The 17,282-nt window shown below is 41.4% G+C and overlaps 1 protein-coding gene across 2 annotated transcripts in view; it reads left to right on the plus strand.

Moving 5' to 3' along the window:
• The window catches only part of LOC131880014 (serine-rich adhesin for platelets-like), a 24,220-nt gene extending 6,947 nt beyond the window's left edge, over positions 1–17,273 (plus strand). The window contains exons 4-9 of one of the 2 annotated variants that reach the window (XR_009373223.1): positions 441–674; positions 1,602–1,752; positions 5,555–5,724; positions 12,286–12,446; positions 14,463–16,633; positions 16,721–17,273. Coding sequence is in view for 1 of the 2 variants with exons in the window: in XM_059226510.1 (XP_059082493.1) it covers positions 441–674; positions 1,602–1,752; positions 5,555–5,724; positions 12,286–12,446; positions 14,463–16,521 (2,775 nt within the window). In the remaining variant the exon portion in view is untranslated. Of the gene's footprint in view, positions 1–440; positions 675–1,601; positions 1,753–5,554; positions 5,725–12,285; positions 12,447–14,462 lie in introns of both variants that reach the window. The other variant, XM_059226510.1, reaches the window with a different exon arrangement.
• Positions 17,274–17,282: the final 9 nt, after the last annotated feature.

Consider the following 17,282-nt stretch of genomic DNA (forward strand, 5'->3'; position numbering starts at 1 on the left):
CTTAAATCTCAACTTACTGAAATTATTAACGCTTTCAAACATGTATTTATTTCGTTAGCATTAAAAATTTTCATCATCAATTTTCGCAGAAAATTTGCCTCCTCGACCCAAAAAACCATTGACTTCTCAATGCGTAAACTCTTCAGACGGAAAATAGGCATATGGATGGAAAAATTGATCAAGCCCCGGGATTTATAAGATTTAGCCCTAGCTTTAAAAATTTTAGATTCAAAATTAGTTTGGGAGAGAAAAAAACTATCGCTTTCTTCATTCTTGTTATGAATTTGATTCTTATTCCTGCATTTTTGTCTGTTATACAAGAATGAACTGATCTTTTCTACATCTAGGGCAGTTTCGTTTTATGAATTGCCACAGCTGTGACCATCAATACCTCAATGCGAAAAAACTTGCACCATTTATTGTGTGCCAATGCCCTCTAGGTTGGAGACCGCCTCTTTTCCGCTTTTGGGCAGGACACGATCGACGCCTTGTTTTGGACAGCCACGGAACCTCGGAATAGGAAACGAGAGACCATCGGAGTGATTCCCCATTTCCTTCTCACCGTCACTTACGTGTTTCTACACACTCTATTGATCTTACTTCAAGCAACCACCTTGAACGTGGCTTTGAATGCTTCCAACAAGGCTCTGCTGGCGATCATGATGTCCAATAATGTAAGTTGCTTCATCTGAACCATAGATTTCTAGACACTGGATGTCGGACGACCGACCACTCGGTTAGTTAAACAGTACAATGGATGGTCTCCTGGGAATTGATCACAAACCGGTTTATTGTACTGTTTAGCCAACCGAGTGGTCGGTCGTCCGACATTCAGCGTCTAGAAATCTATGTCTGAACTCATCGATTTACTAAGCTGTTTGTCTCTTCGAAACCTAGTTCGAAGAATGACTTTCCAGCAAAATTTAGATCTGGCAAAAATGAGAATTTCATAGATACTTGTGAGTATCTCAATTTTTTCACTTAGCGAATTTTGGCTATGTAGTCTACCTCAAAAGGCTTATGCAACTGCATTATCCAAGCATTTCCCCATTCAAAAAAAAAGATAATTTTTTAAAAGTGCAAGTGGCGGACGAATTTGAAACGTGCTGTTTTGGAGGCGAAGAGGGCACTGGAGGCTTTTAATGTGGAGGCTTTCAGCCAATTGCCGCTCCTAAAAGAGGAGAAAAAGTATGAAATTCAATTTTAACATAATCCTGAATACCCAGCTCGAGAACTTTTCGCTATATCTTGTCAAGCACGGTAGAAAACTTTGACCCATTCCCGAAACGAACGTACGAGCCTGGTCAGGAATTCTTTCAGAAGTTTCAATTTACGCGACCTTTTGCATTATTGCGTGTGGTGGTATGTCTCAGTCAACCAACCGAGTCGTAATTCAAAGCAAAGAAGCACATCCAATTTACAGTTTCCCACCCATGTGAGATTTCATCCTTTCAAAATCTCCGTTTGACACGGACATTCGAATCGTGGCAAATATGAAGTTGACTGACTATGCTTTTTCCCCAAAAGTGGGCCGAGTTTCAACATTGAGCCAGTCTTTTCATGGAGACGTAAGTGAAAAGAAAAAAATTGTTCCATTTCAGTTTGTGGAACTCAAGGCGAGTGTGTTTAAGAAATTCGACAAAAATAACTTGTTCCAAGTTTCTTGCTCGGATGTCAGGGAGAGGTTCCATCTCTTCGCTCTCTTATTTGTCGTGGTGGTTCAAACGATGAAGGAGTACGGATGGCGAGAAGGTAAGACAGTCAGTCAATCGTGATTTGAGCTCGTATTTGTTTGATCCTTTTTAACACGGAGACGGATAAACAATCTCGATGGACTCAAGAGCTGGTCTAATCGATCATCTTGTACGAGTCAAGCTAAAAGTACATTCCCAAGCCGAGATTCAGGAGTACATTGAATCATTCTGAGGGATGGCGTCAAGAGGTCGGTTGGTTTGCTCTTCCACAGGAAGGAAAGTTGGCTTCAAATCCGATCGTTGGCGTGGAGCCTCTTTTCTTCGTGAAAGGTCAAAAAGTATGATCCATTCTAGTCCTTGCAGTAATATAATACTATAAAAACAGATTTTACATTCAAAGCAACGATCATTGAGTACAGAGTTCGTCTTAACCAAGTAGGTGCAATAGTTGCGAGTACTATTTGATCGTTAAAGTGGTCATGTTTTGGAGCTAGCTTGCTGATAATGTCATACTATTGGGATGAGGCTCGTAAGTGTTGCAAGGCAGGTTTCCAATTATGGGATTATATTTGACCATGAAATGGCCACAGAACACATTTCCAACCCTTGTACGTGGTGCTCGTTCTGAGCTGGACCGACCAAGTGTGAGTCTGACACTCGGGATAAATTGAAAAAGTTCTCCGGGCCCCACTTAATTGGGTTCCTTCATGAAGTTTTGAAGTGCCCTCACTTGGTTGAATGAGCCGACGGCCCATTGTTCGATAACTTATCGGAATGTCTAAAGCAATGCGTTGCCCAAGTTCACATAAGTTTATACAAGTAGTTTCGTTTACATTTCCTTTGACCAAGGATAAACGTTGAAAGGGATTTGTCGTAGTCTCAAACTTGTGGGCTGTCAAGAATTATCTGATTGTGACAAAGATAAATTAAGATTAGGGTTGAAGTATTCTAGGACCAGAAGTAGTACTTGGTGCTTGTGAATGACATCGTTGCCTAGACAAAGCCTTCAATAGTCATTCCGGAATGGTTTCTCCAAGATCTGCTACAACTTTTTTCTGACTTATGATGCCCGATTCTTTCACATTTTTTTGGTTAGATTTATGTTACGTTTGTGTGCAAAGCTGTTTTGTGGTTAAAAAAAAAGGTGACGATTTCGCCACCTGTGTTCAAGGACTCAACGGCTTGGCATTTCGAAAACATCTGATTATTGTTGTACATTACGGTATACGATATCGCTTTAAATATTTTGACCGATGAGTAATCCAACCACATTCCAGAAATGTAAGTCAAAACAGTCCAAGCTGACTTTGATTGTTACATGCCACCAGCTCAAGGGGATTCCTGTCGTAAATTGAGCGACAGCTACAACTACAGTTCGTTTTGATGCTGATCTCTTCTGTGTTTATACAAAATAAATTTCAACGGGAGGATTGAGCATGGTGATTGACAAAGCGAGGCTGTTTCAAGATGAAGTTTTATTTTCCCCTTCAAAATTATCAGAGATTCCGCCACAATAAATATAATGATGATTTAAGATAAAAAGACATGGTTTAGATATTCAATGTAAAGTAACTTGATATTTTATAAACTTCCTGGTAATTGAATCCTCAGCAGTTCTAAATCAAAAACGAAATATTCTAATTTCATTTTTATCTTCAAACAATATTTGATCCACCAACGACTTAGAAGTGGCGGATCCGGCGAGCCTTTGATAGTACGTGATCCTACAGGGGCCCTTATTTCCAACGTCAGACATCCCAAGAATTTGGGGCAGTGGCACGGTGGATTGCTAAATAAACTACTCGCGACATGCCATGAACGCATTTCTTCCCCGAGATTACGTTATCTGGATCACTAATGATACCTACGATTTTGATATAACTAGCCAAAAATAAGTGAAAAGCATTACATTTCAGTAAAGAAAAATCGGCTCAGTCTGCCCTATGTTTGGAAGAGTTTGGTTCACAAAGCGCCCTCTGAAGTGCAGAACGTAAACCATATTTCGTGTGACCTAGCAAGCCCAATTGAATTTATTCCTACTAAAGGATTAAAAGCCTATCTTATTCACGAGAAATATTTACGGGGAGCAAATTGAACAATGAAGGAACACGAGAAAGAGGAGAGGTGGACTTCATTGTTCGAACTAGTCTGGATTCTCGAAGGCTTGAAGGTGCTCTCAAAACGCACGTGAAACCTCCACGGTCACTACAATTGACCCTAAAACCCGGATTGGGACAAAGCTCATGAATGCTTTTGAAAACTTGCATTAACAGATATGCATTTTCATATCTTCTCTGAATACTGTAAAGTCCAAACCTGTTGGACTCTCGAGCTCTCTCATTCCATCAATGTTCCAAATGAACCAACCTTGGACTCGACCTTTTGCCGACCTACTAAAATAATTGAAGCTAAAAATAGATGATGCATATTTAAGATGTTAGGATCGTAATACTACCCCTAGAGTTGAACGTCCGATGTATTCAACCGCGCGTTTGAAAACCATTCCCTACCCTAAACTGGATATGCTGATCTCGATCATCAGCATAGGAAGAGACACTGACATCACTACTGAGCTTATGGAGTGGAGTAATGAAAATGATGGAAAGGAGAGGACCTAATATGGATCCCTGTGGTACTCCCAACTTGACATCATGTATGTCATTAAGGGATTCCTCGACCTTTAATATTTGGTACTGAGCACGAATGAAAATTCCGAAAGATTTCGCTTGTTCCATAAAAGCTCGCTAAGCTTTGTGATGCCTTTTACAAATAAGGGTCGAAACAAATGGTCTCCTGAACCCAGTTTTTCAAAGACGAGGAGTGAATCCTAGGTCGAGAAAAGATCCAACTTATGTAGTATAATACGACCTTTCCTCGATTTAAGATTCACTCAAGCGCTTTAAAAAACTGGGCTCTGGTATGAACAAATTGAAACAGAGGTAGAAACCATCTGTACCTTTTGCACGAATACCCTTGTGACAATTAACGCTCCTGCTATCTGGATATTGAAATAACTACAGTATACGATAGAGTACAAAAGTAACGTCTACAGAAGTTGCAGTCTATTAATAAGTTAATTCGTTTACTTTTCCAACCCATCTTGAGACAAGAAACGTCCTTACACCAGGGTCATTCATTTTCATTCCCGTCTAAACATAGAAAATTGGTTCAAGCCAGAAATATTTACCTCAAAATAATATTTGTATCACTAAGAATACTATTTCGCGAGGAACATTAAAGGAATGAGAGAGTTCTCGTATTGGGAGGGATTAAAAGAGTTGAGCCTCTACAGTGTTCAGAGAAGGTGCAAAAGGTATTTGATATTGTGCGATATCAAAAGCATTCATGACCTTTGTCCCAACCCAGGGTTTAGGGTCAATCGTAGCGGCCGCAGAAACTAACTGCGTTTTGAAAGCACCTTCTAGGCCTCGAAAATCCAGTCTAGTTCGAACAATGAAGTCCATCCCTCGTCTTTCTCGGGCTCCTTACCTGTTGAATGTGTTTCCTTCTAGTATTCGTATGGAATTCGTAGGCATTGTTGATCCGGTGACTTCTCTCAAGTCAGACTTGGACAAATTTTTAGGTAGCATTCCAGATCAACCCTACATTCAAGGACTAGCTCGGTCTGCCAACTCAAATTCGTTGATAGATCAAATATCATAAAGGTTCAAAAGGTAAAAAATAGACGAACGTTTTAATATTTATAATATAATAAATATATAATAAATATTTATTTATAATATCGTTTTAATATTTTTGATATTCAAAAGCGACGTAAATGGAAGTACATTTTCTTAAAGGTGCATATATTTTTCACATTTTTGGTGAGGAAATATATTCTTTACCTGGGTTATTTCCAGAAAGTTTTTGGTCCATGGCCCCAGATTGTTTGACTGTTCTCATGGCTGAGTTCATCGTTGATTGGCTCAAACATGCTTTTATAACTCGCTTCAACGAAGTGTCAGCCGAGGTCTACAAGGATTATACCATATCTTTGGCTTACGACCTTGCCCAAACGAAGCAAAAGCACGTAAGTACCATGTTTGGAATAAGGCATTAATTGTTGTCAGTTAACTAGTGGCTAAAATAATTTCACTTTGTGACATTATAATGATGTTTAGAAAAAAGAGTTTCCTTAATTTGAAGATCAGCTCGCTCCTTAATAGTGCTCTTCCATTCTTGGTTTTGTATAATTTTGTGAGCGTTTGATCGATGCTTGAATGTATCATAATGAGTAGATGAAACTGAGTGCTGGCTGGAACCCATGAGCCCACCCTATCCCGGTAATCAGTGATGTGACCCAGGGGCCCCATGTCCCTCGACCTCTGGGTATGTCTGAGTAAGATGTGGCATATCAAATGTCCCACGAGTGAGCAAACCAGCGGTTGAAGTAATCCCTGTTCCTCACAACAGCCCACTACGTACAATGAATGGTTCATTCCAATGGATTGTAGTACGGTATATCTTGAACAAACCAGAGAACGGAGCTTAAGACGGTAATCAGACCCCGGTGCATCTTCCTTTGGTGGGGTATTTCGGCTCATTTCCCAAGGGAGTCACAATCTGTATAGAGTGATAAAAGTAGTACAATATATTGGATAGACCAGAGGGCCACTTGTCAAGCCCATTCATAAGCCCGCGATACTAGTTCACTGACACTCGTGCTACTACGTAGGTACACAGCGTATGTACAGTACGTACGTACACCGACGCATGAACTTGAGTCCAGACATATTGGTTGGGGCTGAGATTAGTCCTGGGCTGCGAGGATGAGGGTGCTTTAATTCATGCCCGAGCCAAGGCCCACAAGAAGGTGAACGCGGAAGTTAGAAAGTAAACACAGAACTAAAATTCCAAAATTAGGCTCCAAAACTTTCGGGATCGTCGTTTGGTCTAGTCAAGATTGGCTCCTGTGCGTACATCGAGAGGAGGGGAGAGGTTTATTGTATTAAGTCCGTTATTGTTCAGATTCTGAAAATCATCGACCTTAAAAGTTTAAAGAAAAAGACATTTAGGCTCAAGTTTAAGAATTTCTTCTCCAGTAGTTTCTTCAAATTTGTTCGGAAAAAGTATTCTTAAATAGCATATTGCGCGTTGTTTTGATTTTCCGCCAAGGAAATTGTGGGGTTCTATTCTGGCGTCCATTTCCATTTCAAAAATACCAATAAGTAACATATACGGACAATAAGTAATCATGCAGGAAAAGTAACAATCCTTCGTCAGCGATGTATACTTATTGGGAATGAAGGATGAGGCTCTCATCGTTTTTTCCATATTATTTACTGATGTATAACTTTCTTTTTAAGTTCAAGTCTTAAATTTCTGCGTCATAGTGCTCTTAATGCCGATGGATGAAGCAATAAAATAAGACGAAGATCGTTGTAAACCAGAAGCCGTGCTTCAAAGTACAAACCAATATTGACTGTTCGTATTTCCTCTCTATTGACTTGATGTACAGTAAGTACTTGCTAACTCATACGAAGGCCAACGGTGGATTTCAAGCGCCAGCTTCAGCCTTTACTTGACAAAGCAAGAGCGTACTTCACGAAAAGCAGAGGTTTGATCAAACATCATATTTGACGCATGATCTCTTGGATTACGTAGGCACAAAATGTGTCCATTTTGAGAACATCTAAATTCACAAATCTTTATGCAGTGTAAAAGATATGGTGGATGAAAGTAAAAACAAAATGTAAAGCATTAAGTTTTTTTTACTGTGGCCGTAAAATTATCGCTCAATTATCAACTCAAGGTTGGCAAAATAAATGGACGCCTTTTACATGAGGATTGAACATGGTAATTTGTGAAGCTAGGCCGATCTTTGGGGATTTCATTGAATTCCATATCTTCTCCAAAAGTTGTTGAATACATTTTAGGGGCTGAATTTTCTATCCAATGTGACATAGCTCTTGCAAGGGTTTATTTATCAAGAAAAAAGTGCATTTATTAACTTTCCATTTTAGATTTAATGAGTTTTCTGAAATTTCTAATGTATGTTGTAAAACATCTAAAGATTTGTTATCAGTTAACTCAAATAAAAGCCTGTAATTCCAACTCAAGCTGACAATACGCTTACTGCTTATTTCCAAGCAGACAGCTTCTAAAGAGCATTGACTAAATGTGTGAGTGGCCCAGCTCTGCCATTGTCCACTTCTCTAGTTCTTGCAAGGTTTCCTTTCCCTACGCAACAACCATAAATTGAGTCCACTTCCTACTGCTCCAGTTTGGCCAGTAGCATACCATTATAGTTTTAGAGCTCACGTATCGAAAATAAGGAATTTATCAAATCTCCAAGTAAATTTTGAACTAGCTCATTATTAAAAAATATGCAAAACTTTGACGACAGAAGCAGTCACTTTTGAACTTGATAATTTTCTTCCCATAATACATTCTACAGAAATATGTGTTTAAAAGCACATTATTTCGAACTCTACTTTTTCATTGTACCTTCGGAGTTTTCTAGGATGCAAGAATTTGGGTTTTGTTCAAGCCACGCTCTAAATGAATGTACAACCTTAAGATGACAATGGATTAAACAACACTTGAAATGAAAATTAAGACCAATTAACAAGTCCTTGCTGCTTTAATGCTGATAGTTCATCTTGGAATTACGAGACATATTTTGAGGCTAGATCCTTTTCCGATGGAACTGTATACCACCAAATTACGTCATGAGCAGTATGCAATGTTTCCGGTCATTTTCCTCGAAGATGTTGACTTTGTGCAACGTTGATAGAATGAAACACTTAACAGTCGAAAGATACTCTCAAAAGAATTTGAAGACTGACGTAAGGGCTTTCAGAAAAGAGCATTAAGATAAGTTAAAACCGTAACTGTACTTTTTGAGTGACTTTTGAACGGTTCAGACTAAAGTTGATGAGTTCTGGTACACTAATAAAAGAAAAATACTTGGACTGAATGGTCTGCCGATTACTTACGTTAATTAATTGCATGATTTTGCTACTACCTGGAATGAATGTTTTCTGAGCGCAATCCGGGTTTTGTATCATTCTCTAACTTGCATGCAGGAATTTTAGCTTTTATTATTTGCGCAATCGGTATGTACGAACAGCGTTGACTATTCTTAAAACGTTATTCTATGGCGAGAGAAGAAGATCATGTATCTCTGGCCACTGAAAGATCTTTGTTTCAGTCGAAAATGAAGGGGATTGTTTTTGCTTCAAGTCATGTTGAAAAACTGTCAAGTTGCTGAAAGTGCTTTTTGTTCTTTTGCCGAACAAGACGAAAAATCCTTTTCGCCCTCAAGCCCATCAGAATCGTAACTTGGACTTGCTTTTACTGGAACATGCTAAGGCTTTCAGATTACCTTTGCAAAGTTTGCCGGGGACCAATGACCACGAATTTCTGGCGATGCAGACATAAGGTGGGGCAAAAGGTGAGGAAGGGATCTCGTCTAGTTTTGAGATAAGCAGTTCACAAAAAATTGACATGACTATGCTGAACCATACACACATTCAATATTGCTTTGGTACAACTTGTGTGATGAACATGAAGAGCGCTTCAAGGACAGTAATCCATTGAACTTTTACCCGTAATGTTCAAAGTTCAGGACACTTTGGGGTTTTCTAAAGATGAGAGAAGAATCAAACGTTTTGACAGTTGAACAGAGTTCCAAGCATTCCATAACTTGTTTGCTTTGTTTTCTGGCACTACAGACAATTTCACATCATTTTAGAATTAATAGTTGCATTATATTGTAAAGGGTAATGAAAAATTTAAAAAAACATGGCATAAAGGTGTTTTTAAAAAATTGATTTTAGTGATATAATCGAACCAGAAATTTCCGTTAAACAACGTCGGTTGACACACGAACTTTTAGAAACATGGATTCTTAAAGGGATAACCGCGAAATCGGCCTGCCCTTGGACAAAAGGACTCTGGGCCACTTTTCGAAATATAGCACTAAAAAGATAAGAAGCTTAGATCGCCTCGCTTTACATGCATATTGTTTTAGCGCATTTATCAGTAGAGTGGGCCATTTTAAAGTTCTATAAACGAAAGCCTATGTCGCTGACCAAGAATAGACCGAAAATTGAAATTTTACGTTGCGATTACTTCTTAACTTGAACCACATCTCCTAATTACCCTAAGCATGAATTTGGCCAAGTTCATGTTTTTGGTAAGATGTTGTGATCCAATGAAGGGCTAATTTTTAATGAAATGCATGGTTCAGGAGATGCGAAATTTTCCCTTCCGTTCTGAATCCACATCCCTAGAAGTCCGTGGTGAACACCAAAATGCACATTTTGTCATTAGGAGGGTGCAAAAAAACATTCACCCAAAAAGTAAAAAGTGCTAAAAATGATTAATGATCCGCCAAAATTTTGATTGTTTGGTCACTCACGAACATCTAAAATAGTAGGTCTAGATATCCATGTCTTGCGACAAAAATAGCAAAATTGTAATGCAACATAGTTCTCGTGCGTTTTTGTTCCATTATCTAGGTTTGGAACTTTTCCCTTGTAATTGTCTTTCTAATCATCAGAGGAAAAAACGCTCTTGCATTGAAGAGTTTGACGTTTCCATCACCTCGAGATCATAGGAAGTGAATAAAAACACTTTACCGGTAAACTACAAAATCAACGCGTTTCAGCCTTCCAAAAGGATACTGTGTGCTCGTCACAATGCATCCATCCACTTTTAGAGTCAGGATCCGATTCTCCTTTCCAGCGAATTGCGAAAGGTAGAAGTCGAATCTTCAGAGCTTTTCTCTCTTGATCTCGCGAAAATGAAATTCGCTCTGGTTCCGGAAGCTGGCCAAAAAAAAACTCTAAGAGGCGATGTGCGTACAGTAGAACTCTCCTGGTTTTTGTCCATTTCATCGCCAAGACACGGAAACATCGAAGAATGACGAGTACACACGAAAGGCAACATCACGTTTCTTTCAATGATAAAGAACAAGAGAGAATGACTACTACATGCGTTTTAGAGAACAGAGAACAAATCACTAAAATAGGACGTACACTTTTTCCTCTCCGTCCTTGGGTACATTTTGCTCAAGGCCTCTTTAGATTTGCCTCTATTCCTCCTGCTAGAAATAGGTCCTATGTACTGTATGTAGGCAATCTCGCCTCGGCATTATGATATTTATGAAACGCCATTCTCATTTTGATGACGAGGAATTAATCTTGGGGCAGGGTTATTTTGTTCCGCAAAAACGGGGCTCATTTCTGGTGTGTGCCTGGAAAGGATCCTGATTCTCCAAATAGCCTTGGGCAGGAGATATTTATGACCCAAATTTTCTCAAGGGTGGGTGCCGTGCAACGCCAGAGACCAACCAGACCCTGGGATTGTTTGTCGGGCCCGACAAGAACGCATTTCCCTCTTTTCTTATCGACAATGTTGATGTGGCTTTGGTTTAGAATGCACTTTTTAAACCCGATGAACCCCGACCAGGCCTGGCCAAAAATTAGATCATGCCCACAAAATGCCGCTTGTTGCCCAATTATCACAAACAATGGGATTGAATGGATCCCAAGGAAAGGGATCTTGCTAAGGAAGGGAATACTTTTGAGTGGATCTTCTTCACGCTTCGAATAATGGAGACTCTTTCTTTGAAGACAATAAGAATACCCAGTTGTTGCATATGTTTTTATTCGAAAATGAGACCTTCATTGGTTTGATGGGTAGGCTTTGTTCCACTTTACTCGTCTTTTGACGAACCGAAAAGGATACGAAGCGGCTCATTCTTCGCTCTGAGAGACAGTAAAATTCAAATGAAATGCTCGTACCTCATTCCTGAGGCATTTTTATGACCGAAAACCTTATGCTGATGAGACGCTTTGTCTTTCTGTTTGAAATGAAATGCCTCTAAACCTTGTTATGAGTCATAAGAAAATCGATCCTGTTTTTATTTACCTTTGATATGAGCGTGAAACGTACTTCACGTACATAGGTTGAAGGCTGGGAAAAACTCCGTGCCAGTGTGTAAAAGACATTTTCTTTTTGAAATGCAATTTGTGCCGAAGTAATATTGGTGGAAGAGAGAGGAGGCCTTGAGAGGGTAGAGCCTTGAAAAACAACCTTTCATATTCACCCACCACATAATCCACAACCTCTAAGGCTCTTCTCATAAGACGCCTAAAAAAACATAATCCCGAACCAATAAACCAATAGATATCACATTCCAGAGCTTATCGGCCATGTAGAAAGAGGGAAGAGAGCTAGCTGGTGTTTAAAGAATACTACCACCAAAAGTGGGAGTCGCTCCTCCTTTTCCCATAAATGGAGAAAAACGTGGCCTTTTTAAGATCTCGCATAGCCGAGAAAATATTGGGTCAGGAATAGATGCTCTAGCTCGAATATATGTACACCCATGATATGCACCAATTTGTGGGAAGTCCCACGAGAAATCTTGTTAAGGTGCATCTAGAATCGATTTTGGTGGATCAGATAACAACCTTTATTCTAGTTCCGTGTCAAAGACCAGTTCCGGAAATCTGGCCTCGAATCTCCTCTGTCTGACCAGTCAATTTTCACTCGTGAATGCAATCCACATGTTCCATCCTGTTTGCGATAGACAAGACGCCCAACTTAATCTCTTTGCTCACATTGTTCTGTTTACTTTCAGGCTCTGTCGGACCATTCGGATCTGGTGTCGAGGCGAATGGGTTTCATGCCCCTTCCACTAGGCGTGGTCATGATCCGTGTGATTTGGACCTCAATCCGCTTCAATGGTTGGGGTGCTGGAATTGTGTTCGTCCTGGCCTATTTATGTTTGCTTACATTCAGGTGAGTTTCAAGCCAGTCTCAAGGGAGCACTTGGAGGTGCCGGGAGAATATTGGGGGTTTCAATTGGTGAAATGCGGCCTCGATTTCAACGAGAGTCCAATATTTGACAGAAACTTTTTAGCTTGGCAACCTTTTCTGCAATTGCATTACAACGAGTCAGGAGAGATCTTCAAATGGAAAAGAGCAGGAATGAACAGGAGTACTTCGTTTTATTCCAAGGGTAAGGACAACTTTCCTACCAACTTCATCAAAGATTTGGTCAACTTAGAACCGGAAGTAATTCTTAATAAGTCAAGAGTAGTGGATAAGGTCTTGGAGTTTTTGATACATTGCGGATGTTGTTGATAAAACTCGCATTCCGAATTTAAGAGAATTACTGAATTTCCCAATAGGTCGCTTATTAACCACATCAGCAAACGTGTTTCGAGACGGATGAAAATCTTGAGATTGAGCTGAAAGTAGAACAATTACCCATTGTAGAACCAACTTAACATGGAGAATGAGGTAACTCTTTTGAAGGGAAATGAGGAAAGTCCTCTTTGAAATCTGGACCCTTCTAATCGGATTATTTGCGGAGATGAAATGATGACAATGAAGTTAGAGCACGGAATGGAAAGTTTCACTCCCCTCCACTCCTCATTCTTTTTCTCTCTATCTCTCTGGCAAACGTCAGTTCCATTCGTTTTCAATTGGCCAGAAATCATCCGTTTTTTGACTGCCTTCGTAGATGGTGGGTCTTTCAAAGTTGTCGTTGAGACGTTCCTAAGAACGCTCCTCAGTCATTATGTTTTAAGAGAGGAGTTCAAATTTGGCACAAATTTGGACTCGATTCGTTGAGTTCGAAGACCAGAAAGACGAAGAAGGACTGTGTATCCTTAAAACCCAACGGAAACTTGATGTTTTAAAAGAAAACCCTCTGAGCACACACACAACTCATCTTGGACGATTGATCTAGTTGCAACATGGACGCAAAAAGGTGGCAACTGGATTTAGGAGCAAAACATGCTGTTTTTGGTGTTGTTTGTTCATCCCTTTTGATAGAACGAGTTACTTAGCTAAAGTACTCGTATACACCATACCCACAGTACGACTAGATCGAAAAACATTGGCAACTATCCAGTTTCATTTATTTACCGAAATTGAAGTTCAAACCTTTGTGAAATATTTATGCCTTGACTGAATAAGTGCATGTTGGAGTACTGGTTGATCAAAATCCGAAGACCCACCTCGGGGTCCAATTGAAGTTGAGCAGGGGTTTCAAATGCAAACAAGTGCCCTTTTGTTGAGCAATGGCACTTTGTCAGTTCATATATTGGCTTGAAAAGCATCAAGTGAGCTCTCTTCAATCTGATGGTCTGGAATCGAATCCCGAGGAGTCTGTCTGTTTCCTTAGCATACACCCACCACATTCACAATGGGATATTTCTTTATATGTGATACCAAGTCGTTACGACGTTTTCCCTTCTGTCTTGGTTTCCTTTGAATGCACTTTGGGTTTCGTTGTGGCCCAAAATGGGAAAGGGAGATGGATGGTCCCTCTTCAGCTGTCATCGAGACCTCCCCCCTTCCTTGGAAATTGGAATTCCATAAAAGAGATTTGTCGGAGATTGCTTGTCTTTATACACATAGTTTGGTGGGCTTGATTACAAAGTCAGAGTGATTCCAGCCATTTGGGTATTTGTTGGCATTCGGGACAGCCTTGGAGTCTTGGAGTTCAAGGTCAAGTTACCCTTGTAAATTGATTACCGATATCTTTTAGTGTTTTGACCTTGGACCAAGTGGAAGTGACAAGTGTAGCGAGAGAGAAGCTCTCTCTTTCTCTCTCTATAGCAGGGTTCAAAGCCCCGAACATCCATCTCCATTTGAAGTGGTTTACTTGTCCAACTCCCAACTTTTTTTTTCCTTTCTCTCTTTTCCCATTCGTTCCCACGTTCAACATATTTGGACTTGATGAAGAAATTTTGCCCCATTCCCATTTACGCACGTGGTCCAACCGCGTTCTTCTTGCTCTTTCAGAATCCTGGGCTCCATCGTAATTTTGGGAAAAGCCTGTGATCTAATCGACCAACATCAAGCCAAGCAAAAAGAGACTCCCCTACCATCAGCCACCACCACCACCACCACGACCTCAGCCTCAGCCTCATCGTCGTCCACGGCGACTTCAGCCTCCACCCACCCATCATCGAAGCAGCAGGCACAAAAAGCTACGAGCGAGCATCATCATCCTCTGGCGGCAAATAATGACAAAGCGGCAAGAAGGAAGGACTCGGGGATTTCGGTGACTCCATTTGCTCCAGTGATGCCTCAGTCTCAAGTGGATCAGTTGGCTCAGAATGTACTTCAAACCAATGGAAGGGAAGGTAATCAGTCTGATAAGGACACTGGAGAAGCCTCCCTCGTGTCATCAGTCTTGGTCCCGAAGGTGCACGACACGAATATTGGAGTCAACACACTTAAAGCGAAAAAGAATGACTCCTCCGGGGAACCCCAAAGAGCCAGAGATGGAAAAATAACCTTGGCTTCCACTCCATTGGGTCCTCCATCTTGCTCGTCTTCATTATCGTCTTCCTCCTCGTCCTCGTCCATTTCGTCGTCGTCAGTCCTGGCAAATAAAGATTCCAAATTGAATAAGGCAGGACCATTCTCTGCGGCCGGTGTGGCGAGAGATCATGAAAACCCCAAAATAACAACTCCACACAAGACCCATGACGATGGAATGCTTGATGAGCGGGTGGATAATGCACAGATCTGGAGCCAGGGTTCTCAAAGTGGTACTCTCACTCCGACCACCTTGTCTGAAAGCAGGTTCTCGGGTGGATTGTCTGGTAGCCACTTGTTACCAGATCTCCTCACATCAACATCCCAAGGAACAACCGTCCCAACTTCAGCCGTCACCCAGGGAAGACGAGAGACCGCGTTGTTGATGCAAAAGGCCACATTAACAAGAGTTTCTGATCAAGAGGGATCGACTCTGCAGCCCTCAAACAGTAGCTGTGGTAGTGGTGCCAATAGTGTTGTTCAGACGCTTAGTGCTGCCGAGGGGCTCCAACACGGCCAGTTGAAAGAAAATAACCACAAGGGAGAACAGAGAGGCCATCTGCCACAATCGATTGAGAAGAAGAACAATGACAATGGGGACACGAAATTGGGCCTGATGCAGACATCTGTTGATACCCAGTCGGGTGATGGAACATCATCAAGATGTTGTCCTGGCCTGTCGAGGGTCGAGGTCGTTAGCAATGGGAACAGTCAAGCCACATGGAGCGGCAGCCACACTAACACCATCAGTGAGAAGCAATTGTCAGAAATTGGTTGGGGGGACTCGGGGGTCGTCCAAGCCAAAGGTCATTGTGTGGATGGAAATGGCAATCCAAATGCCAAATTGAAACCCATTAGCGGCCCAAACTCTGTGAGTGATGAGAGTACATTCATGTCGACAGAGAAATGCTCCCATAAAGTTGATGGTCCCCATCAGGGCGAAACGACTTCTGCCATGCCTTGTGGCGTGGAAACGTGCTGGAGCTATGGCCGTAATGCCCCTGATTCTTTCCGACAGCATTCCAATCACCGGGTTCGTACCTCAACCGTCTGCACCACAGGAGACATTGATCTCCCGCACTCCTCCATTGTTTCCTTCTCGTCCAATGAGGAAGCCTCGGAAGGGTCATGCTGCTCACCCGGAGGGACCAAAGGCTGTGCATCCTCCACCTCCAATTCGTCGCCTCTTCGCTTACGATCCCTCTCATCACCTGATTTTATGAAGAATGACCGTGTTTTTGACGCCGAGAGGGATTGGCCCGTGGTCATAGATAGTGGGGATGAGACCGAACACGTGGGAGACGCGGAGGATCATATGATGCTCCAAGAAGCACACGAGGTTCACACACAAACTGCGTCATTGCTTTCGGCCGTGGCCACTTTGGTTCAGTCGGCGAGCAATCGGGGGAGTCGACACAATTCGTCCGATGATTGTCCTGCCTTGCGGCAACGTCTGTCCTCGGGTGAGACTTCTGCTTCAATAATCCAACTGGATATGGAGAGATCCAGTTCAGATGGAAAGGGAAACCCTGCCTAGAGAATTGGTCTTGCCAAATGCACACTGCGAAAGCTGGTGGGTTTGAGCCAATTTTCTTATCCCCCCCGCATCCAACTCCACCTTCTCTCCTCGCCGTTTTGAGATCAAATGGGTAGGTTTATATTTGCATTTCGATTATCGGATTATTGGCAAAATCTTGACAAAAATATCCTCCCCGCCCCATTACCACTTCATTTAGGCTCCCATTTATTACTACACCTTCACTTCCATCACCTTTCACGAAGAAGTCCTTTGGAGAGCAACAACACCCTTCAAATTTTGCTTGTTCAGCTCCTCAGATCTGTCCGAAGAGACTGTTGGCAGGAACGGAAACTGCAAAAAGTATCTGCGATATTTTAGGAGCCCTTTTTGCCTTGGTTTCTTTCTTGTTGGGGCTCCGTACCCCGATGCTGCTGGCCCATAAAGCGTAGAAATAACCATTCCCAAAGCAACAGTATTGCGCTATTTGCCATTGTGAAAGCCTATTGAATGCACTGGTGTAGAAAACTTGATGAAAATGCAATACGAATCACAAGCCTCTCGGACCTTGGACCCTGTTTAGGAGATATTTAGGGTTTGAGGAAATACAGGACCCCACTTCGATTCTTGAGGTTCTTGTCACTTATATCCTGATCCGGTGTGGAAATATGAGTACGTTATTGGTTCTTCTATTTTGGAGCTTGTATTTCATTGTTATGCTGGTATTACATCTGGATTTAAGTATGTGTAATGAAATATCATCTACGATCCAATCTGTCGAG

This window comes from Tigriopus californicus, chromosome 5, assembly GCF_007210705.1.
Source record: "Tigriopus californicus strain San Diego chromosome 5, Tcal_SD_v2.1, whole genome shotgun sequence".
Lineage (NCBI taxonomy): Eukaryota > Metazoa > Arthropoda > Copepoda > Harpacticoida > Harpacticidae > Tigriopus > Tigriopus californicus.